Below are 21,175 nucleotides of genomic sequence, written 5' to 3' on the forward strand. Positions count from 1 at the left end.
CTACTAACCTGTCTGTGTTGTGTAACAGCCTCAAGAGTTTTCCTGCCCCTGCTTTGCTTCATAAGTGATTATAAGAAGTCTACTGAATAATAAGTCCCAATGGGCTCTTCAAAAATTGTATTCCTGTTTTTAGCCTTTACAATCTCAATACACCTTTGCAGTTCAAGCAAGGGAACAGTTCCAGAAACTTTCGAAGATGCATGAGAACATGGAAAAACTCTATCAAAATGTGATGGATTATTTTGCAATTGATATGAAGAAAGTTTCAGTAGAAGAATTTCTAACTGACTTGAACAACTTCAGGGCAATGTTCTTGGTAAAGTATATAATCACATGTTTATACACTATACTTTATGGTATAATATGGTACCATACTTTACCATAAAGTATATAATCTAATGAGCTTATTTCCTAGGTTCTGCTATTTTTTTCTGACCAGATTGTAACAAAAAGTTACAATGTTAACAAATGACCGTTACGTGTGTACAATATACATGTACATACTATAGCATGGACTGTGTAGAGTCAGATACTATGTAAGAACAAATGGTCCCTTAAGACAAGGATCTATGTCAGTCTTATTGGGTTTTTTTTTACATGACTGTACCTTTTATAGTTGTATAGATGTTTTTCTAATTTTCAATACTTGATGCTGAAAGAATTTGATTTATTTTGGATAGCAAGTAACAAAGGAGAATATGAGAAGAAAAGACGCAGAAGAAAAGCAGAGGCGTGCTAAAATTGCTAAAGAAAAAGCAGAAAAAGAAAAACTAGAAAGACAGCAAAAGAAAAAATGCTTGCTAGAAATGAAAACAGGTAATGTGGATTTTTTCTCCTTAGCAGCTAGAATAGCAGTGTCACTCTCTACCCTCCCTTCTGATTTTCATGGTACAATGCACATACAAATATGGTACCAAGTGCTATGTCAAATCTAATTGTGCTAGTGTCGTAGGTGTTTCTTTGCTAGTGCCATGGCATTTGGAAGGCAAGTGACACAAGTCTCTGGTTTGAATTTTAGTTTATTTTTCTTTTTATTAAGTTTTCATGAGGATGACAATTTGATTCCCCTTAGCTTTTGCTTCATAGTTATTATTTCTTGAACATGGGGGCCGAACTCCTTGGATACATTGGCATGTGTTCAGGAGTTTACAGCAATGCAATCAGCACTTGCCTTAGCCTTTACTAACATTCTTCAGAATGTTTTTGATGTTGGATCAGTTGGCTCAGTAGCCAGTTCAGCTTGTTTTTCTATCTGAGAGGAAGACTGCGATGAACTTAACAGTTCTAGTGGTGGTGTTGGTGTTGGTAGTGGTAGTAACATTTTTGCTTACAGACTGCTTTTGATCAAAATTTCCATTGTGGTTAACCAAAGCTGGCCTAGCTCTGAGGCTGACTGAATTGGCCACTTTGAGCAGTAGATTCAGAAGAAGTTGTGAACTGATGAAGGGTGCCCAGCACTCAACAGCCACCTGCCACCCCCCTCTAGCCTGTCACCTATCCAGCCATTTCAATTAGCCCTCTGATTCTACTCTTTCTAACTGAAAGCAAGCAGGAAATGGATATGGGTAGTGGCATCACTGCTTTGAGTGATCATGACAGCAGAGCTGCAAGAAGCAGAAGCAGGACTTCCTGGTCCTGTCTTAGTCACTGACTTTTACAAGTGATCAGAACAGAATCGCTTTGCTCAGCTTCTTCTTCCAGCCCACCCAGCAAGAAGTTCAGATAGGCATGAAGGAGAAAGTGGAGTGCCCACCCCATATCCCGGTAGCTCTCATCTTTATGGTGGGCCATTTACCTGCTGGTGCCACTTTTGTCTTGCTCTCTGCCCATCACATTGAAACAAACAGGTGGATGGAGAATACTGGGTGTGCTTCAGCAGCATGGGCAGAAAGCAAGGAAAAAGAGGTGGCAGTAGATGGATGGCCTCTGAAAAGGGAGGAGGAGGAGGAAGGGGTAGGCTCTGTATTGCTTGCTGTACTCTGCACCTCTTATCTCTCCTTGCCTAACTCATTGTTGCCCTAAGCAGCTAGGCATGCAAGAAGGGGGCAGTGATGGCAGGCCATGCACATAAGAAAAAAATGGGGGGGGGGGTGAGTCAGTGCAGGGACAGCAAATATTTCTAAAGACACTCCTCTAGTTAACAAAAATACAATAAACATGAGAATTGTTAACAAAATCATGTAAGTTTGGTCCAATTATTTGACATATTGGCTAGGAGATTAAAACAACAACAACTAACCAGTAACTACTGGAGCATTGTCAAGAGGAGAGTAAGTTTGTATAATTGCTTTGCACCTCTTGAGAATACGTAAATAGCTTTATAAGACCCTATACTGTTATAATGGGGAGAAGCAGATTGTATCAAGTCTACGCGTGAGGGTGTGCTGACTCATACAACGTAGAGTTTGACTTTTTAGAAAACTACAGTGGAGGATCATAAGTCTCTTCTCATGCGTGGGATCTCAGATGTTCATATCAGATTTTGGAGATCTGATTTATGAGTGAATTAAAAGCTTGTCTAAATTTGGAATTGCCAGCTTTTTAATGCCACAGTCTTTATTCCTGCTCTGTAAATCCTTTTGCATTGCTATGGTAACCCTGAAGGCTGAAGGAATTCCTTCCATCTCTTTTTACAGAGGGGGATGAGACAGGAGTGATGGATAGCCTATTAGAGGCCTTGCAGTCAGGTGCTGCTTTTCGAGACCGAAGAAAGCGAACAAGATCTAAAGGTAAATATCTTTTTTGCTTTGCTAGTCTCTGTAGAATTATGGCACAAACCACTTTTTCCTAAAGAATGTGGCCACTGGTGCAGAATTACAGCTGGGTTTTCTTTTGAAGTGCCAGTAGACACTTTAATGATTTGCCTTATGAAAACAAACGTAGCAGAGCTGTATGGTTTACTGGTCAGTGGTCAGTATGTTTTACCAGTCAGTATACTGAATTTAGTGCAACCACATGAGGCAAGTCTATAGCATCATGTTCACCTTTCTAGTAACACATTAAATTAGAAATGTTACATTTACTAAATACAGCTGTTCTTCTAAATATGTTTTAATGTGAAAAAGGATTTCTTAGAAATATGCTATTGAATGTATCTTAGATGTTTTCCTTTTTTTTTTAACCTACAGATGGACCACAGAATTTCAGTCCAACTTCTGAGAGGCCTGCTCTGAAAGCTTGTAACCATGGTAATTCATAAACTGTGTCTTATCTCAGATTTCCATTGATCTAACCTCTATAAGATTGCTGTGATATTCCTTATTTTCTAAACATCTGGAATCGTGTAATAAAGTAGTGGGGATAACATCAAATAGACTCCTGTTTAGTGTTTGAAGTGTTTGATTTTTGTTTTCCTTAAAATCTGACTTGTAGAAGTCTATCATTCAAGAAATTAGCAGTGTGTTTTTAACTTTTGAAACCAAACAAAACTTTGACTCATTAACAAAATAGGTAAAGCTCTACTTGGCTCTGAAATAGCATTAAATAAACAAAGCTTGCCTAATGTATAAAATCAGCATTGTTTAATGAAACATTTGACCATTATTAAACCTTGGTGTGATTCATGAAAGACTGGATTTCATATGATAAGGAAACCCCATTTTCACATATTTGGCAGAGAAACTGTTGAAAGTATGCAGGTCCCTGAATTGCTTGATTTATAAATTGGGATGATTACACTGTTTGTGTCATCTATGAAGCAATATTTTCTTTACCTTCTCAGTTAATTCTGCTATTCCACAAATTTAGACTTAACATAGAAATCAAAGTGGAATGTGCTTAGCTACTGGAATACATTTCATGGTCCCAGTGATCTTGAAGGCAAATGATAACAGCAGTCCTGCTGAAGTGAAGCAGATCTGGGTTTGATAAGTGTCTGGAAATTCTATGTACGCTGCCCTTTTCCCCTTTTTATAAATTTAAAAAATAAATAATGCTGAAATATAGTTCATGTTGTGAACACATGAAATGTGTATTAATGCTGTTCTAAATGATTTTGTACAAACAATCCATGGTTGTAAAAAAAAGCTCTTTATCATAATGTGAAACTTGACTATTGCTGTTGCTTCTGTGAATGCTAAATGTGAGCTTATTTATGTATTACTTTATTATTTTATTTGTTTTTAAGTTGGAAATGGTAACCCACAAGCATGTGTGAGTCATCTAGCAGAGTCTGACCAAAGTCTATTTTGTCCAGCATTCTACTTCTAACAGCAGCTAGATAGTTCCGGGAGCTCACAAACAGGGCATGGATGGAATGTTGTTTTTCCCCAACATCAAGTATTCAATAGCCTCTGTACATGAAAGTTTTGTTTAGTAATTATGGCTAAAGTTCTTCATAGCTAGTGACCATCACTCTACAACTTGAAGTGGTGAATTCCATAAATTAATCAAGTGTTAGATGAAGTAGTACTTTCTGTGCGTTTCAAGAAGATTAATCGTCTATATTTTTACATATATAAAACATAAATGGTTTTAGAAGCATTTAGGAAGCAAGATAGGTATAACTAGGTGTAAGACTTTGTACGTATCTTTTGAAGGATGCTCATCTGAAATGTGGATATTTGCCAGTGGTCTTTTGCACCAGTGTTGGATGACTTGATTTTTTCCCCTGAAAACGAGCATTATAGCCTGAAATATGTCAAGATATTTGAATACTTACTTGGTTCAGTAATTTTTCCATGCACACTCTAGATTTTTCTACATAACAGGACAATTTATTACCAACTTTCCTTTTCCATTATGCAGGAGAATTTTGCCCTCCTAACCCCATCAGAAAATACATTCTCATATTATTTGGGCTTATCACTCCGATCTGGTCAGGTGGGACCATCTGTCAATTGAGTTCTCCTTGGGAGTGCACACAGTCCCCCAGCTTGGCCTTGCCCAACATCTGAGAAGGCAGGTGTTAAGTACGGTTCAACTGATGTTTAGGGGTTTTCTTTTAACTTTTTCTTCAACTCCTCTTTTTCATGATTAGGAACACTAAGTTTGGAGACTTTCTGCTCATGTGGCTTCCAACGCTGAGATTTTCTCTGATGAAGCTGAGAAAAACGTTGGATTCCTTCTTTTGGTGAAGGAAAGCAAAGGCATAAGCTAGTCTTCTTTCAGTTGCATCTCTTTCTCTGGGCTGCAAGCAGCAGCATAGATGCAGTGCATGTCTGGATGCAAAAGCCACGTGAATATCCTTATCTCTGAGTTTTTCCAAACACAGTACATTTTCTATCTCATAATATACGAGTTCAGAGTCTTGCACAGAGATTTTGAACATATGGCTGGAAAACTCACATGGTTGCCCTATCTGAGTTTTGCATTCTTGGAGAGGGTGACAATGCCGTAGGCTGTCTCTCAAGGGAGATCTCTTTTGCTAGAGCTTGCCCTTCCCTAGCTTCCCGTTAAAGCCAAAAGCAATCTTCTTTCGTGTGATTGCAACTCTTTCTGCCCTACTTCAAGTCAGGAAAATAGTGAATTAATAACTGTCTCTAGTACCTAAGAGCACCGAGACTGATAATGTTGCATGCTTGGGGAGGGGGAGGGAAGGCGGGGAAACTTTTCAAACATTCATGTTGGATCAGAAGGTGAAACAATGTTTTGTTTTGTTTTTCAGGAAGAAATTGTTTCATTTTTGAGTTCATTAAATCTAAGAAAAGAACAGTTAACTTGTATCTGTTGCTAAGAGTTGTTGAGCAATTGGCATGCTCCTGACAGATTTTAAAAAATGCTTTTTAGCTTAGGTCAAACAGCTGTAGAGGCATAGAAGAGACTGTTTCATCACTGGTGAGAAAACTACGCTTGATTCTCTGCTGCCTAATACAGCGAGAAACTGACATTGGTAATAGCCCTATGACCTCTTCTTCTGAGTTAACCGTCTGGAAAAATTAATAAAAAGTTGGTGAATGAGTTGCAGATAAAAATATAGCAATTTTAGGATGACACCTGTGTAGCATATTCACACTGCCATAACAACATTCTAGATCACCCCATAATGCCCATATTTTAAGATTAGCTACAAAATGTTTTGTTTCCAAAAATAGAATCCAAATGTACAAGAAAAGACAAACTTTTTATTTTGATCTCTGATTAGTTCTGTACATTGTGGAACTACCCCCTTGGGAGGGCAGAATATACCAGAGATACATATCCCAAAGCTGAAGACAGACAAAGCTCACTACATTTTGCAAAAAGCTCATAATCCGTGTGTGAGTGTGTGTGTGTGTGTGTGTGAGAGAGAGAGAGAGAGAGAGAGAGAGAGAGAGAGAGCGCAATTGGGTCAATGGACATTGACATTTGATCTAGTCTAACTGCTATATAAGTCCATGTATTATTTGCCATACGCTAAATAAATAAAAATCCCTTTAAGCAATCCCCTGGATTGCTTCACTAAGGTGGAGGAGGGGGTGCTTTGTACTTATATTTAACTAGATAGAACTGCTGGAGTCTGCAGGAGGTGCAGGGAGCCCTGAGCAGCCCTCCACTGTGCTCCCCGAAGCTTGGAACATTCAGAAAAAGCAGGCGCAAAGCACCTCCTTTTTACAGAAGGTGCTTTGCTCCTGCTTTTCTGAATGTTCCAAGCCTCAGGGAGGCTGCGGAGGGCTCCCCGCACCTCCTGCAGACTCCAGCAGCTCTATCTAGTTAAATGTAAGTACAAAACTCCCCCCTTGCCTCCCTAGCCCCTCCCCTGCAAGGACTTACTGAAGAAGTACAGGTTGAGCCTCATTATTCACATGGGTTCCATTCCAAGCATTCACTTGGATGGCAAAAAACGTGCAAAAAAAATTTGCACTATAGCAAATCAATTTAAAAAACACAGTTTCTTTGATCCAGTGATTTAAAAACAGCCTTGCCGACCTTTGTGATGTAAGGTAAGAGTCATTAAGAAGACAATCATCGATCAGTTCTCCTCCAAGGGTTAGAAAGGCACTTCACTCAACCCCTCCCTTCACCAATGCAAAGTGATCACCTTTCTTTCATGTGCTCAGGGGAAAGGGAGGGGTCTACTGGAGAGAGAAGGATTGATGGATTGTCAGCCAACTGTCCTCTCTCTCTCTCTCTCAGTAAGGAGACTATTGTTAAAGGACTGTTCAGTTTTTTAAACTGATTTTAAGGGATGCATTTTTTTCCTTCTCCAGGGGTCAGCTCATTCCTTCTCATTTGCAGTGGCCGTTGAGTCAAATCCATATATAAAAAATCCATGTATAAATAGGCTGGACCTGTAATGCTCCCTCAAAGTTTGAGAAATGCTGGGATAGGCAATTTTTTTTCATCTGTTGCTTCTTGCTGTAATTTCCTGATTCTCATCACAAACTTGTGATATACTTGTCAGTTGCAGGTAACTTTGAAACTCTAGAAGAACATGATTGTGATGTTGGAGCTGAATAGTTGCCAGAATACTGCAGGTTGAGAATGGAGTCTCCTAAACAAAATAAGTCAGTGCAATTAACGTAGATACTCATGTATAGTACGTGAAATTTTTGCCAAGTAATCAAGCTCCAATTCTCACTTTGCTTGATCTCTGGGTCAATCAGAGGGCAGAGCCTTTCAACTCTGAACAGTCTCCTTTGTCAAAGGGCAAGCAAGCACCAAGTTTCTCAATCAGCAGGCAGGCAGGGCAGAGACCGTTTCTATGGCAACTGGGAAATTTCAGCCAAAGTTAACCTTTTAATCTCCTTCCTTCTGCTGCAGCCTGGTTCTGGTTCTGCTTGGCAAATGCTTGCAAAGCAGGTCTGTTTTTTGAAACACCAGGATGGGACCTTCCTTCCCAGGCTACAATTCAGTGCACGATTACTTAAGAGTAACACCCATGGAAAGCAGTGGGTCTACTTCTGAGTAAAAAGGGCTGCAAATATATGCAGCTGCATCTCTCTGCTGTGAATTGAATTGCACACTCCCAGTTATGTGTTATGGGTTGTATGTTATACATAGAGCTTCTGGTTTAACACACCAGACACCTTAAAGGTGGATTTGATTCATGGTTCAACCTTTTTCACTTGCATATCCCTTGGCAGCCCATTTCCATAAATTGCAGCCTTCCTATTAGCATAATGTTTGTAATTAATAATACAAGTCCTCATCCCCCCCCATATGAAAACCCAGACTTCATGTATTTATTACAGTGTTTTCTCTTTTCATCTATTTGAAGAATCTGATTGACTCTGCCTTTACACTGTTTTGCACCAGAAGTGTGCTGAGAAATTCTGGGTGATTGATCACTTTCCATATTATGTTTCAGCATTTTTACTGTGCTGGTTTTCAATCACTGGTGCATACATGAATTGATGACCAAAAACTAGCTATTGGTGGGGCTTTCACAGCCAACTAGCTACCTCCCTTCCTACCTTGCTGGCCCTGCAAAGCATTCTGGAGCATGGCCTGCCTTTTTCTGCCATTATTCCATTCTTTTTCAAGTACCCCTAAAGGTCCTGTTGAGTGTCCCTGGGAGTACATGAATCCCAGATTGGGAACCACTGTTTTACTGGTACGTTGTTTACAGTGCACTTACTCTGATAGTGTTTACAAAAAGGTGGTGAAGACCAGAATTTTAAAAAGAATAAAAATGTATCTTATGATCTTTTATTTTTAATAAATTAGGGACTACAGTTCGTAGGTAACAATTGGTGGTAGGTTATTTTTCAGGATCTGACCTCGGGTAAAATCAGACAAAACTATAGTCAGACACCTCCTTAAGTTTAACCCTGACGTATCCGAAGGTCATAGAAAATTCTATGGTTGCTGGTTCAAAACCTGCCCTCGACTTATCTGTGGGTTCAACTTATGGGCGAGTGTCTGCAGTAGTTTTTATTGCCATACTGCTGACAGCATGCACTGACACGCAGTCCTAAAGGTGACTTTGTAAGTGTAAAGTTTGCTGATTTCAGTTACCTTTTTAAAATTACAAGTACATTCAAACTGATACCACCATAAGGTGACAGCTGTATTTTTTACTGAAACCTTGAAGTTTGGGTAGTCTATCTATTTAAAAGCTAAGGCCAAGGAAGATAGGAAGAAATATGGAATAAGAGAATTTACTAACCTGAAGATTCTTTGTTCAGATATGTTCCTTTCATCTTTGAAGCAACTTTCTTTTGAGAGGGAATACTTCTCATGATGATGTTTCATTTGGGCAAGCAGACCTTGCATTTTTTGTTGCCTTGTTGCATTTTTTGTTGCCTTGTTGCATTTTGCATATGTGCCTATCTTACTGCAAATAGAGGGATTTTATTAAAATATTCCCAAACAGAATCCCTTACAGCCTGCTGCCATTATAGGTTTTTCCTATAATGGGAGATCCAGGGAGCTCTTCACAGGGCTCCCTGTGCCTTGAAGAATCTCAAAATAACAAAAGGGCACTTCTGGTTTTTGTCATGAAACCTGAAGTACCCATTTTTATTGTTTTGAGATGTTTGGAGGCATGGGGAGCCCTGCAGAAAGCTCCCTGAATCCCCCAGGACACCAGCACTGGCTACAGGTAAGTTAAAAAAAAAAAAAGTCCTCCCACCCCTGGCAGCAGCCTGATCCTGGGAATTGTCACTGCCTTCCCCACCCCTTAAGGGGACAGAACTGGCACTTCTCATGCTGGGGCCCCGGTTTGAGAACCTCTGTCTTATGGTATCCTGTAGAATGAGAACTCAGTTGAGTACTTAGGAAGAAAGATTAAGCTATGGAATCCTATGGAAGCCCAATAAAGCTATGGAAGCCCAATAAGACTATGACCTCTATCAAAGAACTGTTGGAACTCCATTTACAAAAGTTTTTAAAAAAGATATTTATGAATCATTGTCTCACAATGTAAAATTAGAATTTATAAATTCTATTCTGTTACGACAGTTATATGGTACATTTAAATTAACTTACCATGTAGGCTTTGTAAAAATAAAAACTTTACAGCAGTAAAAACGTTTTAATCCACTTTGGTTCTAAGTGTAGGCAATCCATATTCCCATAGGTGGAGAAACAAAGCAGTTATTTGAGGACAATACCAAGCCTGAAGCAGTTTGCATGGAAGTTTGTTGTAGGGCCTCTGGCATTAAGGACTGTCAGTTGCTCAGTCTTGAGATATATGCCTGCCAGCCTATATATCAAGAAGGCTCACTTGTTCTGACACTAGGGGGTGCCAGTCGCCCACTATTTTTCTAGCACCTGATGAGCTTCTGCTTTGAAAATTGGTTGGTAGAGGTAGCGAATTTCCTTTTAAGTAACAAAGAAATGAATTTCATAATAAAATAAGAATCCTGTATTAGTAGGGAGAATTTACGTGTAATGAGCTGACATTTTACCCAGATGTCAGCATACTGCCAGATAAATAATTCTATTTTGGTGGTGTTTCATAGCTAAATAGGTAAATCCAGTATATGTGTTTATGTAGTTATTCTAATATGTTGTACAAGTTGAACAGTTTGGAGTGTATAGTGTTAATATTATCCTTTTCAATGCAATATGCTGCATGAACTGTATGTTTTTTTTTCAAAACTAAGAAATAATTATGTAGCTTCTTACTGAATCCGTTTAGTCATGAGCTTAAATGTAGTATGTTTTTATAGCTAGCGTGAGGACCAGTTATGTGACGTGTTAAGCTTGAATGATATTTTGGCTATTCAGTTAGTGAATAAAGAATGCTAGGCATCAGGTAAAATATCTACTCTCACAACTGTACGGTAGATGGTAGCCTTTGCCTGCTCCTAAGGAAGAGGGAAAAAATAAAAAACATATTTAATTCAGTGTGATCCATCATCAGGCAACTGTTCAAAAAGTAGCATTCTTAAATGCTCTCAAATGTCCAGTAGCAAAAATAAATGAAGGGCATAGTGCATTAAGGGATTTCCAGTGGAGTCTCTCAGGGCAGAGAAAACTGCTGTGAGAGAGAGCTCATGGGACAGATTGCCTTTAGCAATAGCTTCCTAACTAATCAGTCTCCAGGCTTACATCCTGCTTTAAGTCAAGTTGCTTTCTGTTTGCTAGGCACTGACTGAAAACAGGACACAGCCAATTACTCTCTGCTGAGTTTAACCCCATTTCACTTTAGCCAGTAAACAGCAGTGATGGTCTCCTTATGGCAGCACATTCTTATGCGTGTTGGCTGGCTTTTATTTTTTTATCCTTTATTAATGAAAAAGAAACAGTACAATCAACTAAAAAAAAGTGTGTATACACAACATTAATACTACACACAAAATATACAAAGAAAAATCTGTAGCATTATACTCTATAAAGCTTAATCCAGAAACAGCAAATATACAATGCCAATCTAAATTGGCTTCCAAATACTCACAATTCATAACTGTTGTCTATAAGCCATTTGTTCAAATGTTGATAACATTAAAAAGTCATCATTCCATTGAGGTATCACAGAAGGTCAATTATCCATCCAGTATTTTTAATATGCCTTAACAATGGTAAAGGTACTGAGATTCTGTTTTCTCTGTTCCTCTGTTAACTTTCATGCTACATGTAGACAATTCAGAAGGACGTATGTATCACAAATATCGCTGATCATTGCAACATAACATTAATATGCTTAACTTTGCAGAAAAATATTATTTCATTTTTCATTTTCATTTATTTCATTTTCTAAAATGGCTTTTAGATTCTTAGCCATTTACTATAAAGATGTTGTAGTGTCCAATATACCCCCAAAATAATTTTTTTGTTGTGTTAATTACAGTCTAAGATCCATAAATATTGCAGCCACTTTCCATTGGTTGTACAAAATAGAACAGGCCAGTTTAGCGTTCCAAGTTCCTCTAAGTATTTGAGTATAATATATTTAAGCAACATCAAATACCTATAAACAAATATTGTTTATAAACACTATGTCACCTCTCCTGCCCTTGCCTTCTAATAGCTTCTGCCTGCAACCTTTCTTCCTGCCTGCTAATAGCTGTGCCGAGCGTCCCCTCCCTGAGTACTCTGGCACAGTACAGGAGGGCCCCGTATCCACAGATTTAATTATCCATGGATCAAATCCATTACTCCCCCCATGCCTACCCCCTCCAGAGCTGACGGAAAGTCTGCCTCCCTTGCCTCCAGGGTCCCCTGAGCCCAGCAGAGGCCATGGGCATTAGAAGACCTGGGGAAGCCCTCCTGTATTAAAAAGTCACTTCCAGTTTCATGGAGAAACAAGAAGTAACTTTTTTTAGATCTAGGACTCAGTCGGAGCCCTGCAGAGGCTGTGGATGGACATCTACTGGGTTCAGAGGATCCTCTGGAGGTGAGGGCAGCAGAGCTCCCTTCTCCTTCAGAGGGTGAGTTCCAGGCATTCCCGCATATCTGCGGTTTCACTTAACTGCAAGGGGGGGGGTTTCCAAAATGGAACCCCACAGATATGGGGGCACAGCTGTATTCACAGATAATGAGAACAGAGTCGCAGATAATGAGAGATAAGCAAATTCGCAGTTAGATTACTGACAGTGCTACTATGAATAACCTTAGCATTAGCACATGTAGACCCCAATACCATCCATTTCAGGGGAAGGGCCACTGCCTCAGTCTCTAGAATAGCCCAAGATAGAATCCTGATTGTCCCAATAATTATTGAAGGTTAAAAGATAAGCTTGATGATACAAACTAAAATCAGGAAGTCCAAACACTTTAAGAAGGATGCAGCCAAACTAGAGCAGGTTCAGAGGAGAGCAATGAGGATGATCAGAGGAATGGACAACAAGTCCTGCAGGAAAGATTGAGGGAACTTGGTACATTCAGCCTTGAGAAGAGAAGGCTAAGAGGGGATATAACACTCTTCAAGATATAACACTCTTCAAATACCTGAAAGATTGTCATATGGAAGAAGGAACAAATTTGTTCTCAACTGCATCTAAAAGCAGAACTAGATCCAGTAGGCACAAACTTCAAGAGTTTGGGTCCCTTTAGGGAGAAGGGCGGGATATAAATAAAGTTTATTATTAGTTTATTATTCAAGAGAAATGATTCAGATTGGAAAAAATTCTTGACAGTAAGGGCACTTTGGCAGTGGAACAGATTGCAGAGGGAGGTGGTGGTTTCTTCCTCATTGGATATCTTCAAGCAGAGGCTTTATAAGCTCCTGCTGGAGACTAGGTCTGTGTTTTTCAACTTTTGTATTCTGCCGTACCACTTCATGTGGTCCACCTATTCAAAGTTCCACCAGAAGAAACTGACAATGACATCATTGCCAATTGCGTCTGGTCTTCCAAACCCAGGCTTATTGTGAGAAGCACCAGTAAGAAGCTCAGGGTGGACAGGAGGGCTTTTCGAGCATGTTTTGAAACCTCCTAAGAACATAAGAACATAAGAACAGCCCCACTGGATCAGGCCATAGGCCCATCTAGTCCAGCTTCCTGTATCTCACAGCGGCCCACCAAATGCCCCAGGGAGCACACCAGATAACAAGAGACCTCATCCTGGTGCTCTCCCCTACATCTGGCATTCTGACTTAACCCATTCCTAAAATCAGGAGGTTGCGCATACACATCATGGCTTGTACCCCATAATGGATTTTTCCTCCAGAAACTCGTCCAATCCCCTTTTAAAGGCGTCTAGGCTAGACGCCAGCACCACATCCTGTGGCAAGGAGTTCCACAGACCGACCACACGCTGAGTAAAGAAATATTTTCTTTTGTCTGTCCTAACCCGCCCAACACTCAATTTTAGTGGATGTCCCCTGGTTCTGGTATTATGTGAGAGTGTAAAGAGCATCTCCCTATCCACTCTGTCCATCCCCTGCATAATTTTGTATGTCTCGATCATGTCCCCCCTCAAGCGTCTCTTTTCTAGGCTGAAGAGGCCCAAACGCCGTAGCCTTTCCTCATAAGGAAGGTGCCCCAGCCCCGTAATCATCTTAGTCCTGCTGCTGTTTGTGTCACAATCCTGGTCTTGCTGCTCAGCAGCAGGTGTCCAGGGGTCCCATGAATACCACTGACACTACCTCAAGTACCACTGGTGGTACCTATACCACTGGTTGAGAAACACTGCACTAAGAGGATTTCCTACTACAGGCAGGGGGTTGGAGTAATGGCGTTGCAGATACCTTGCAGTTCTGAGTCATCAAATGATAACATAGGCCAACACACATTTTGCTTTCTTAAATGTTACACCAATTCCTGGGTATATTTAGGGTGCGGGTTCCAAAAATGGTGTCCGTTTTGCCCTATCACATCTAGTTTTGGAGAAACAGCATAGCCTCTTTAGTGAACGGTTCAAGCAGCTTCCTCATGAGGAAGCCTACACCATGGCTTCCTCATGGGGAAACTGCTTGAACCATTCACCAATGAGGCTATACTATATCGCCAAAACTAGACATGATAGGGCAAAACGGATGCCATTTTTGGAATCGGCAACCCAAATTCATATCAAACCACCATAAAGTTTGGGAAAAACGTTTCTGACCCTCAATTTTGTAGGCCTGTGTAATTGCATCCTCTTCAAAGAGATCCTGGATGGTGCTGATCCAATAAAACATTTTGAAACATAGTTTAATAATTGATATTTATGAAAGTATTGCACATAAAACATATTATACAAGGTATAATCATTTTACGTGTATTAACCTTACCCTAAAGGGACAGATTTAAGAGGCCTACCTTTCTAAATCCAAGGATATGTCATATACCATTTTATTAAAATTTAACCAGCAAAGATGGTCTCCTTAGTTAGCACTTTCTTCTATGTGTCTCCTTGCTTTTATGCATGCCTCACCCCCAAACGATTACATCTTTATTTGAAATAAATTTCATTAAACATTCACAAATTTATCTCTGTTAGTACCATGAGGGGCTACAGTAGCACTTGCTTGCCTTAAGGTTTGTTTTCAGGAACAGAGGCGGATGTGAGGTGTAACTGGGAGGAGGTGGGAACGGCAGAGGCCTCTGCTAAATCCTGTTGCCCTCCTGAGCCTTTTCCAACCACATGGGGCAGCTCCGATTTGTGCCAGTCATATCTCTGGCGTGAATCCAAGTAGCCTGATACAGGCTGGTGGGGCTTGACCCAGGGAAAGGGGATAGATGTCCCCTTTCAAGGAGGAGACTCCAGCAGCCTCTACTTCCCTGCTGGATGCAATGGAGGCTGCACCAGCCCCACTGAATTACAGCATAAGACTTGTTAGGATTGTGCTGCCCGAGCATTATAAAAATACTAAGTATTATTAGTACCTATTTTATGGTATTTGAATTAAGGTACATACAATGAGTTCTCTTTATATGTGAATTCGCTCTTGCTTACCCGCATGGGGCAGAATTGCTATCCATCTCTTGTTATCAGCATTTCTTTTCTCATTATCCACTATGCATTATCCTCAGAGGTCTTCCTGAGGATGCAGGGACCATCAGAATGGCACCTGCAACCACTGCTGACCTCTATAAAATGACTAACGGAAGCTTCAGCCAGCCATTTTAAAGGGGTCTGCGCTGGTTGCAGGCGCCATTCTGAAGGTCCCTACAGCCTCTGGAAGGTCTCTGTAACATTCGGAGATGTTTTGCCACTTCCTGCTGCATTCTACTAGCTCCCTAATGGTCTCTGCTGGATTCTTCTGATGGTAGGTAAGGGGTATCCCCAGGTGTCACCTGGATCCAGCTCAGGTGGCTGGGAACTTCCCAGGAGTAGGGGTCTCCTCTGGGGTAGAGACCTCCTCGCGAGTAAAACCAGAGTGCGCGCAGGACTGGGGTCCAGCACCGAGCACCTACCCAGGAGAGGGAATGAGGGCCCGCTGGGAACACCTGGCAGGCACGTGGGCTGGAAGGGTGGGGCCAGCCCAAGAGGGAAAAGGCCTCATAAGGAGCCTGGAAGGGAAGGAGGGAGGTGGCTCCTCTCCAGAGGAGAGCAAGGCCCATGGACAACTAGAGGGCAAACAGCCTCCCAGTCTAGGGGCAAGGCTGGAGACCCCCAGAGGCAGGGGACGGGGGTCCACCCTGACCAGAGGAAGTTGGAGGGAAAGCCTCCCTGGCCCAGGGCCCGCTTGGACCCCGCGAGCGACCTCTGGAGAAACAGGACCGTGGAAAGGGGGGGTTGAAGCGGACCACAATCAGTGGGGAACAGGGGGCTGGGGAACCAGCCCAGAGCCAGCAGGGGCCCTCCCAAGGTCAGACAACCTGACCCAGGCCAGCAGGGGGGTATTCCCCAAGAGCCCAGACCTAGGCCCACAGGAACCAGAACTGAAGGCTTGTACGGAGAACCTCCAGGGACGGGAGGGGCCTGTTCCAGGGACCATTCAGCGCCGACGGCACCAGTCAGCATAATGCATGTAAGGCTGTGAAGGAACAGCCCTGATGAATGTAAAGCGACTGACCCTATTAAACCGGCTGTACCAAACATCTGCACCTGCCTCCCGTCTGTTAGCGCGCCGCCAACTGTCGTCCAAGGACCGGGTAAGCCCCTCGCGATCACCTACCTCCCCAGGGAAGGGTACACCGCCTGCCATGGACGTGACACCAGGGTACCCCTTGCACCTAACAAAATTGCTCCCATAGGACCAGTGGTAAGGGTAAGAGGCATTTTTTAAGTGGGTGCTCCTCTTTTTTTTTTTAAGCAGGGGTAGAGTAACTGGCCCACACTGTAGCAGTGTATTTTCTAGTAGCTGCCTGTTGGTGTTCTTTTGCATCTTTTAGACTGTGAGCCCTTTTGGGACAGGGAGCCAGTAGCTATTTGTTTGATTTTCACTGTAAACTGCTTTGTGAACTTTCTGCTCAAAAGCAGTATATTAATAATAATAATGAGTGGTTCATTATCTGTAAATTTCCTAGGGTTTCCATGAACCTAATCCTAACGGATAACAAGAACCAACTGTATGTGTAGCATTAACTGGCCACAGTTCAAAGTGATTGAAGCAAGGAAGGAAAGAATGGATATGTAGTTTCCCATTCACATTTTATAAATGAGTTCCATTGTGCTGTGGATATCATACCATTTGTCAACCATCTTTTTTTCCCCTTGCAATGGAAGTGAGTGCATAATAGGTAATAACGTGCGTGTGCATGTGTGTGTGTGTGTGTGTGTGTGTGTGTTTTAGTTTTTAGTAAGCTGAGCCTCTGACCTATTACATTAATTGAGCAATTTTCAACCTTTTTCAGCTCACGGCACACTGTCAAGGCACTAAAATTGTCAAGGCACACTCCCAGTTTTTTTACTTACATTAAATTACTACATTACAATTAATTTTTAATTAATATAATTAATACAATTAAATCATTACATGACAAAGGACACATTCCTAACCAGGTCTACTCAGAAGTAAGTCCTATTTTGTTCATTGGGGCTTACTCTCAGGAAAGTGTGGTTAGGATTGCAGCCAAAGACTAGGGGGAACATTGGGGGGGAGATGTGCCTGTGGAACTTTACTTCTGAGTAGAAGTAAATAAGCAAGGACTCTTCATTTACTTGAAGACAATATAGAGGATGGGCCTATGTCAGTAGGTCTGTAGAAGTCTTCAGGACCCAGGAAACCACTCTTGAAATGTCTTTAGCGTAATCAAGAAGGGAGTCTCTATTGTATTCCTGTCATAATCATGACAGGTATACAATGACAGGAATATAAACATTACAAGAATATCTGCTAAATACAGCGATCACTAGTTTGGTTGAAAGGGAAGAGAGACAATGGCTTGCAGCCAGAGGGATTCAGTGTTTTTGCACTTGCTTTCTATGCTAACAAAACAAGCAAAGTAACTTGTGCAGTGAATTCTGTCATCAGGATTTCCTGCTTGTGCTGGTTTTCTGACTTTCTGAGAAGTTTTTGGGCCAGTACCACATACACTTTGGCTTTTCTTCTTTGTAAAACTAGCACCTGAAAATTGACAAAACCCTCACCAATTTCTAAAAAGCATCACCAGCAAGTTGGTGCAGTGTTGCTTGCTTCAGTGTTTGCTGGCTAAGCTGCTCTGCTTAATGTGGATAAAATGTTCTGGACTTGGAAGGATACATATGAGAGATCTTAGGCTTGGCCAAAGACCATAGCTAGACTGGTACTTAATTCTTGATAAATCCTTGAACACTTTTGTATTTTTGCTTAGGGAATTTTTCAGTCACCAAGAAGCGTTAAAGCTACCATAGTCAGTAGAAAGGTCTAGAAAGGAAGTTGGTTTCAGTCCATATGTTTTATGACTTGCATTCCAACTCATGAGAAATTGAAACCTTGACTTAATTACTCAGATTTTTTCTTTATTCTCTGTACTTGGTTAGTCTGAATTAACTATCAAAATGGCTGTCCACTCAAAGACTTTATGAAGGCTGAACTTGCTGTTAATCCTGTCCACCCATATGTTTTTTCTCCATGTGTTTCAATTGTTTTTGTATATATGTCTGATTTTTTTTTCTGATAAAAAACCCCGGTAGTTCCATGTTTGAATTAGCACTTTTGTGGTGCTCAAAATGCTTCATATATTACCTTGATTAAATCCTTACAACTTGCACTATAAGTTGGCATGATTATCCCTATACTCCAGCTTGGGGAGCTGAGGCTGAGATGAAAAAGTGGGTTGCATAAGGCATATAAGTTCATGTCAGAGAGATTTGAACTGGGGAAGTCCTGATTTGCAGTCCAGTCTCTTGGCTACTATGTTACACCAGCTTTTCTTTTCCTGACCAAACTTATTTTCCTTTGTGACAGATAACAATTGTCTTGATGCCTCTGGATATCTTGTTTTCATTGAAAAACTATTTACAAATCTCTCCTATCTCCTAATCTCTCCAATAATAATAACATTGAGTACTCTAGTTAAATGCAATAATTTTGAATGGTGGAAACTGTCTGCTTTATCTCCTAGCTTTATTTCTTGCAAGAGGGCAATTGTAAGATACTCTTTGAAGTCTAGGTTCATCAGCAGGATATTTCTGAATATACATTTCTTGTGTATATATAGCAGTAAATCTCTGAGTTGCGGGGGAGCACTGACTTGAAAGAAGTATACCTTTCCCTTTGCCTTCGCTTCTCAGAGGCAGTTGGAGGACCATTGCAGGAAGCAGAATAGTGGTCTTGGTGGGCCACTGAAGTTATTCAGGAGTTGCCATTTTATATACTTAAGTTAGCAATTCATGATATGTTTTTGTTTAAATGCGGGCAATTCAAGAAAATGCTAAAATAAAAAAAATAGCATCAGGTTCATATACTTGGTTTGGCAGAGCAGAAATGACCATTTATTACTTCATTCTAGATTAACTGAAAATAGTCTAAATTCATTTCAAATTAACAACTTGTTATATTCTTTAGGATAATTAAATTACAGTTTTCTCTTATCTTGGTTTTCCAAGCAGTCTGCAGCCCACCCATACAGAAGCATGTATGCTACTGTTAGGCCAGCTCTATTTCTTAAGAATAAATTTCCCCCACCCCTCACCCATCAAAAATATTTGCCACCTGCAAAAATTAACATATTTGGAAGAAATTCCTGTTTGGCTTTCTGGCTGCATTCCAGGTTTTTTGCTGTTGCTTTATAAAAGAAAGCAGAAATTGAGCCATTTCAAATCTTTCCAGTTAATTAGTCTTAGAGGTACTGAATGTTAAGAAAATTAAGGCACAATTCCTTAATTAATCTTGAAAAAATAAAGCAAACATCCTGAAGTGCCAATAGGCAAATGCATGGGCCAGAACTGTGGCTATTCTGCTCAGTAGCGATTATGTTGTACACAAGCTGAAGCCAAAGCCCTGTGTCGTCTGGGCAACTCCAGTTGCCATAGCAATGGAACTCTGTTGCAGAAGTGGTGTGAATGCTAATTGTAGCCATTTGTTGTTCCCTTCTGTGTCTTCTTCAACAGCACAGTTGCAGAGCAGCCAGAGTTGCTGGGTGAGCTGTACTGAGTGCCCCCCAAAGCATTACTGCTGTAGGCAACCAGTTGCTTGACTTTAAATAATTGTTTGAACAGTCAGCAATGCTCACAGTGCCGCTATGTGGGCAGGGAATACAGTCTGGCTTGAAAAGTAGGCAGCTGTTGATTGAGATAATTTAGGGAAAGAATTGTTTAGTAAATTGTGAAATCTGATTATATGGTGATTGTGTGTGTGTGTGTGTGTGAGAGAGAGAGAGAGAGAGAGAGAGAGAGCTTCTGAGTTTAGAAAGCTTGAACATGAGGTTTTAATTTGACTCTAGGATACAAATAATTCACTGGAATAATAAGTTCTGTTATGTTTCGTGATAATACTAATGTTACGCTACAGGTGCCACTCAGATCATTGTTTCTCAGTCCTTTTACAGCAGTGAAATCTTGGATGTTTCATTCAGCAGGTTGTGATTAATTGCAGACTGCAACTTCACATTAAAGTGAAAATTAGTCAGTTTTTAGTGTCTTTCTGTACCTTTTATCTGCATGCCAATGGAATTATTAAATTAATTGCTTGTAATACTTTGGAGGGCTTCATAGCATACAACTTCAAAAGAGCTGAATATAATACTGCTAAGAGCTGATAATTAGGTGTGACCAAGTATTTTGAAAAATACTTATCCAGGATTGTCAGTAGTTTATAGTGGCTAAATAATATGAAGTATAATGTCTTGGATTCACAGTGGATTTAGGGAATTGCAGGCTATGCAATTTACACTGAGAATCAGTGATGGGTAGAAATCAATGTACCATTTCTGTTTTGGTTTTTTTCCTTGTACTTAAGCAGTCAAGGTGCATGAGAACTAGTGCAAACACTTGTGAACCTAACAGAATGCTATGTTCTCAAACCACATCACCTCCTGTAGTCCTCTGTGATTTGCATATGCAGAAGCATTATGTGGAATGACTGCATTTATACTTTAGCATTTTAGATTGCCAGTGAGGTAATAGCATGTATAGACTTCCCTCATGTCTAAAACCCCTTGCCTGTGGCATGCTAGTGTGTCAGGAAGAAAGGTTCACTGTAATCTACCATCTATAATAGTATTATGTCCTATTTGTGCATTTTGAGTTTATTTTGAATATAGCAATGTTTCTCAGCATCTTACATGTTGTATTTACACTTAGCATTGCTTTTTTCCATTACACGATCTATAGAAATTGAGATATTGCTTTTCTCCTTTCATTTGTTAAGCTGCTCCTGGAGAATCCAGAGAACCTCAACTGTTACTGAATTTCAAAAGCATGCATGCAGACATGCTCGGTTCCTTTTCTGTCCTTCATGTTTATAGCCCTTGTTGCACTGGCTGCTAATCCAAAGAGCCTGTAACACTCAGGCAGCTGCAAGGAAGGTCTGAATCACTTTGGTGTTATAGTCCTTGCAACTTCAGCCAATATCAGA

General features: G+C 40.6%; 1 protein-coding gene across 1 annotated transcript in view; it reads left to right on the plus strand.

The window, feature by feature from the left end:
* DIAPH3 (diaphanous related formin 3) overlaps positions 1–21,175 on the plus strand; it is a 160,698-nt gene that overhangs the window by 77,292 nt on the left and 62,231 nt on the right. Inside the window, exons 20-23 of the mRNA XM_066621358.1 lie at positions 152–316; positions 681–816; positions 2,637–2,729; positions 3,129–3,188. Of these exons, the coding sequence (XP_066477455.1) occupies positions 152–316; positions 681–816; positions 2,637–2,729; positions 3,129–3,188 (454 nt within the window). The remainder of the gene's footprint in view (positions 1–151; positions 317–680; positions 817–2,636; positions 2,730–3,128; positions 3,189–21,175) is intronic.

This window comes from Tiliqua scincoides, chromosome 3, assembly GCF_035046505.1.
Source record: "Tiliqua scincoides isolate rTilSci1 chromosome 3, rTilSci1.hap2, whole genome shotgun sequence".
Classification (NCBI taxonomy): Eukaryota; Metazoa; Chordata; class Lepidosauria; order Squamata; family Scincidae; genus Tiliqua; species Tiliqua scincoides.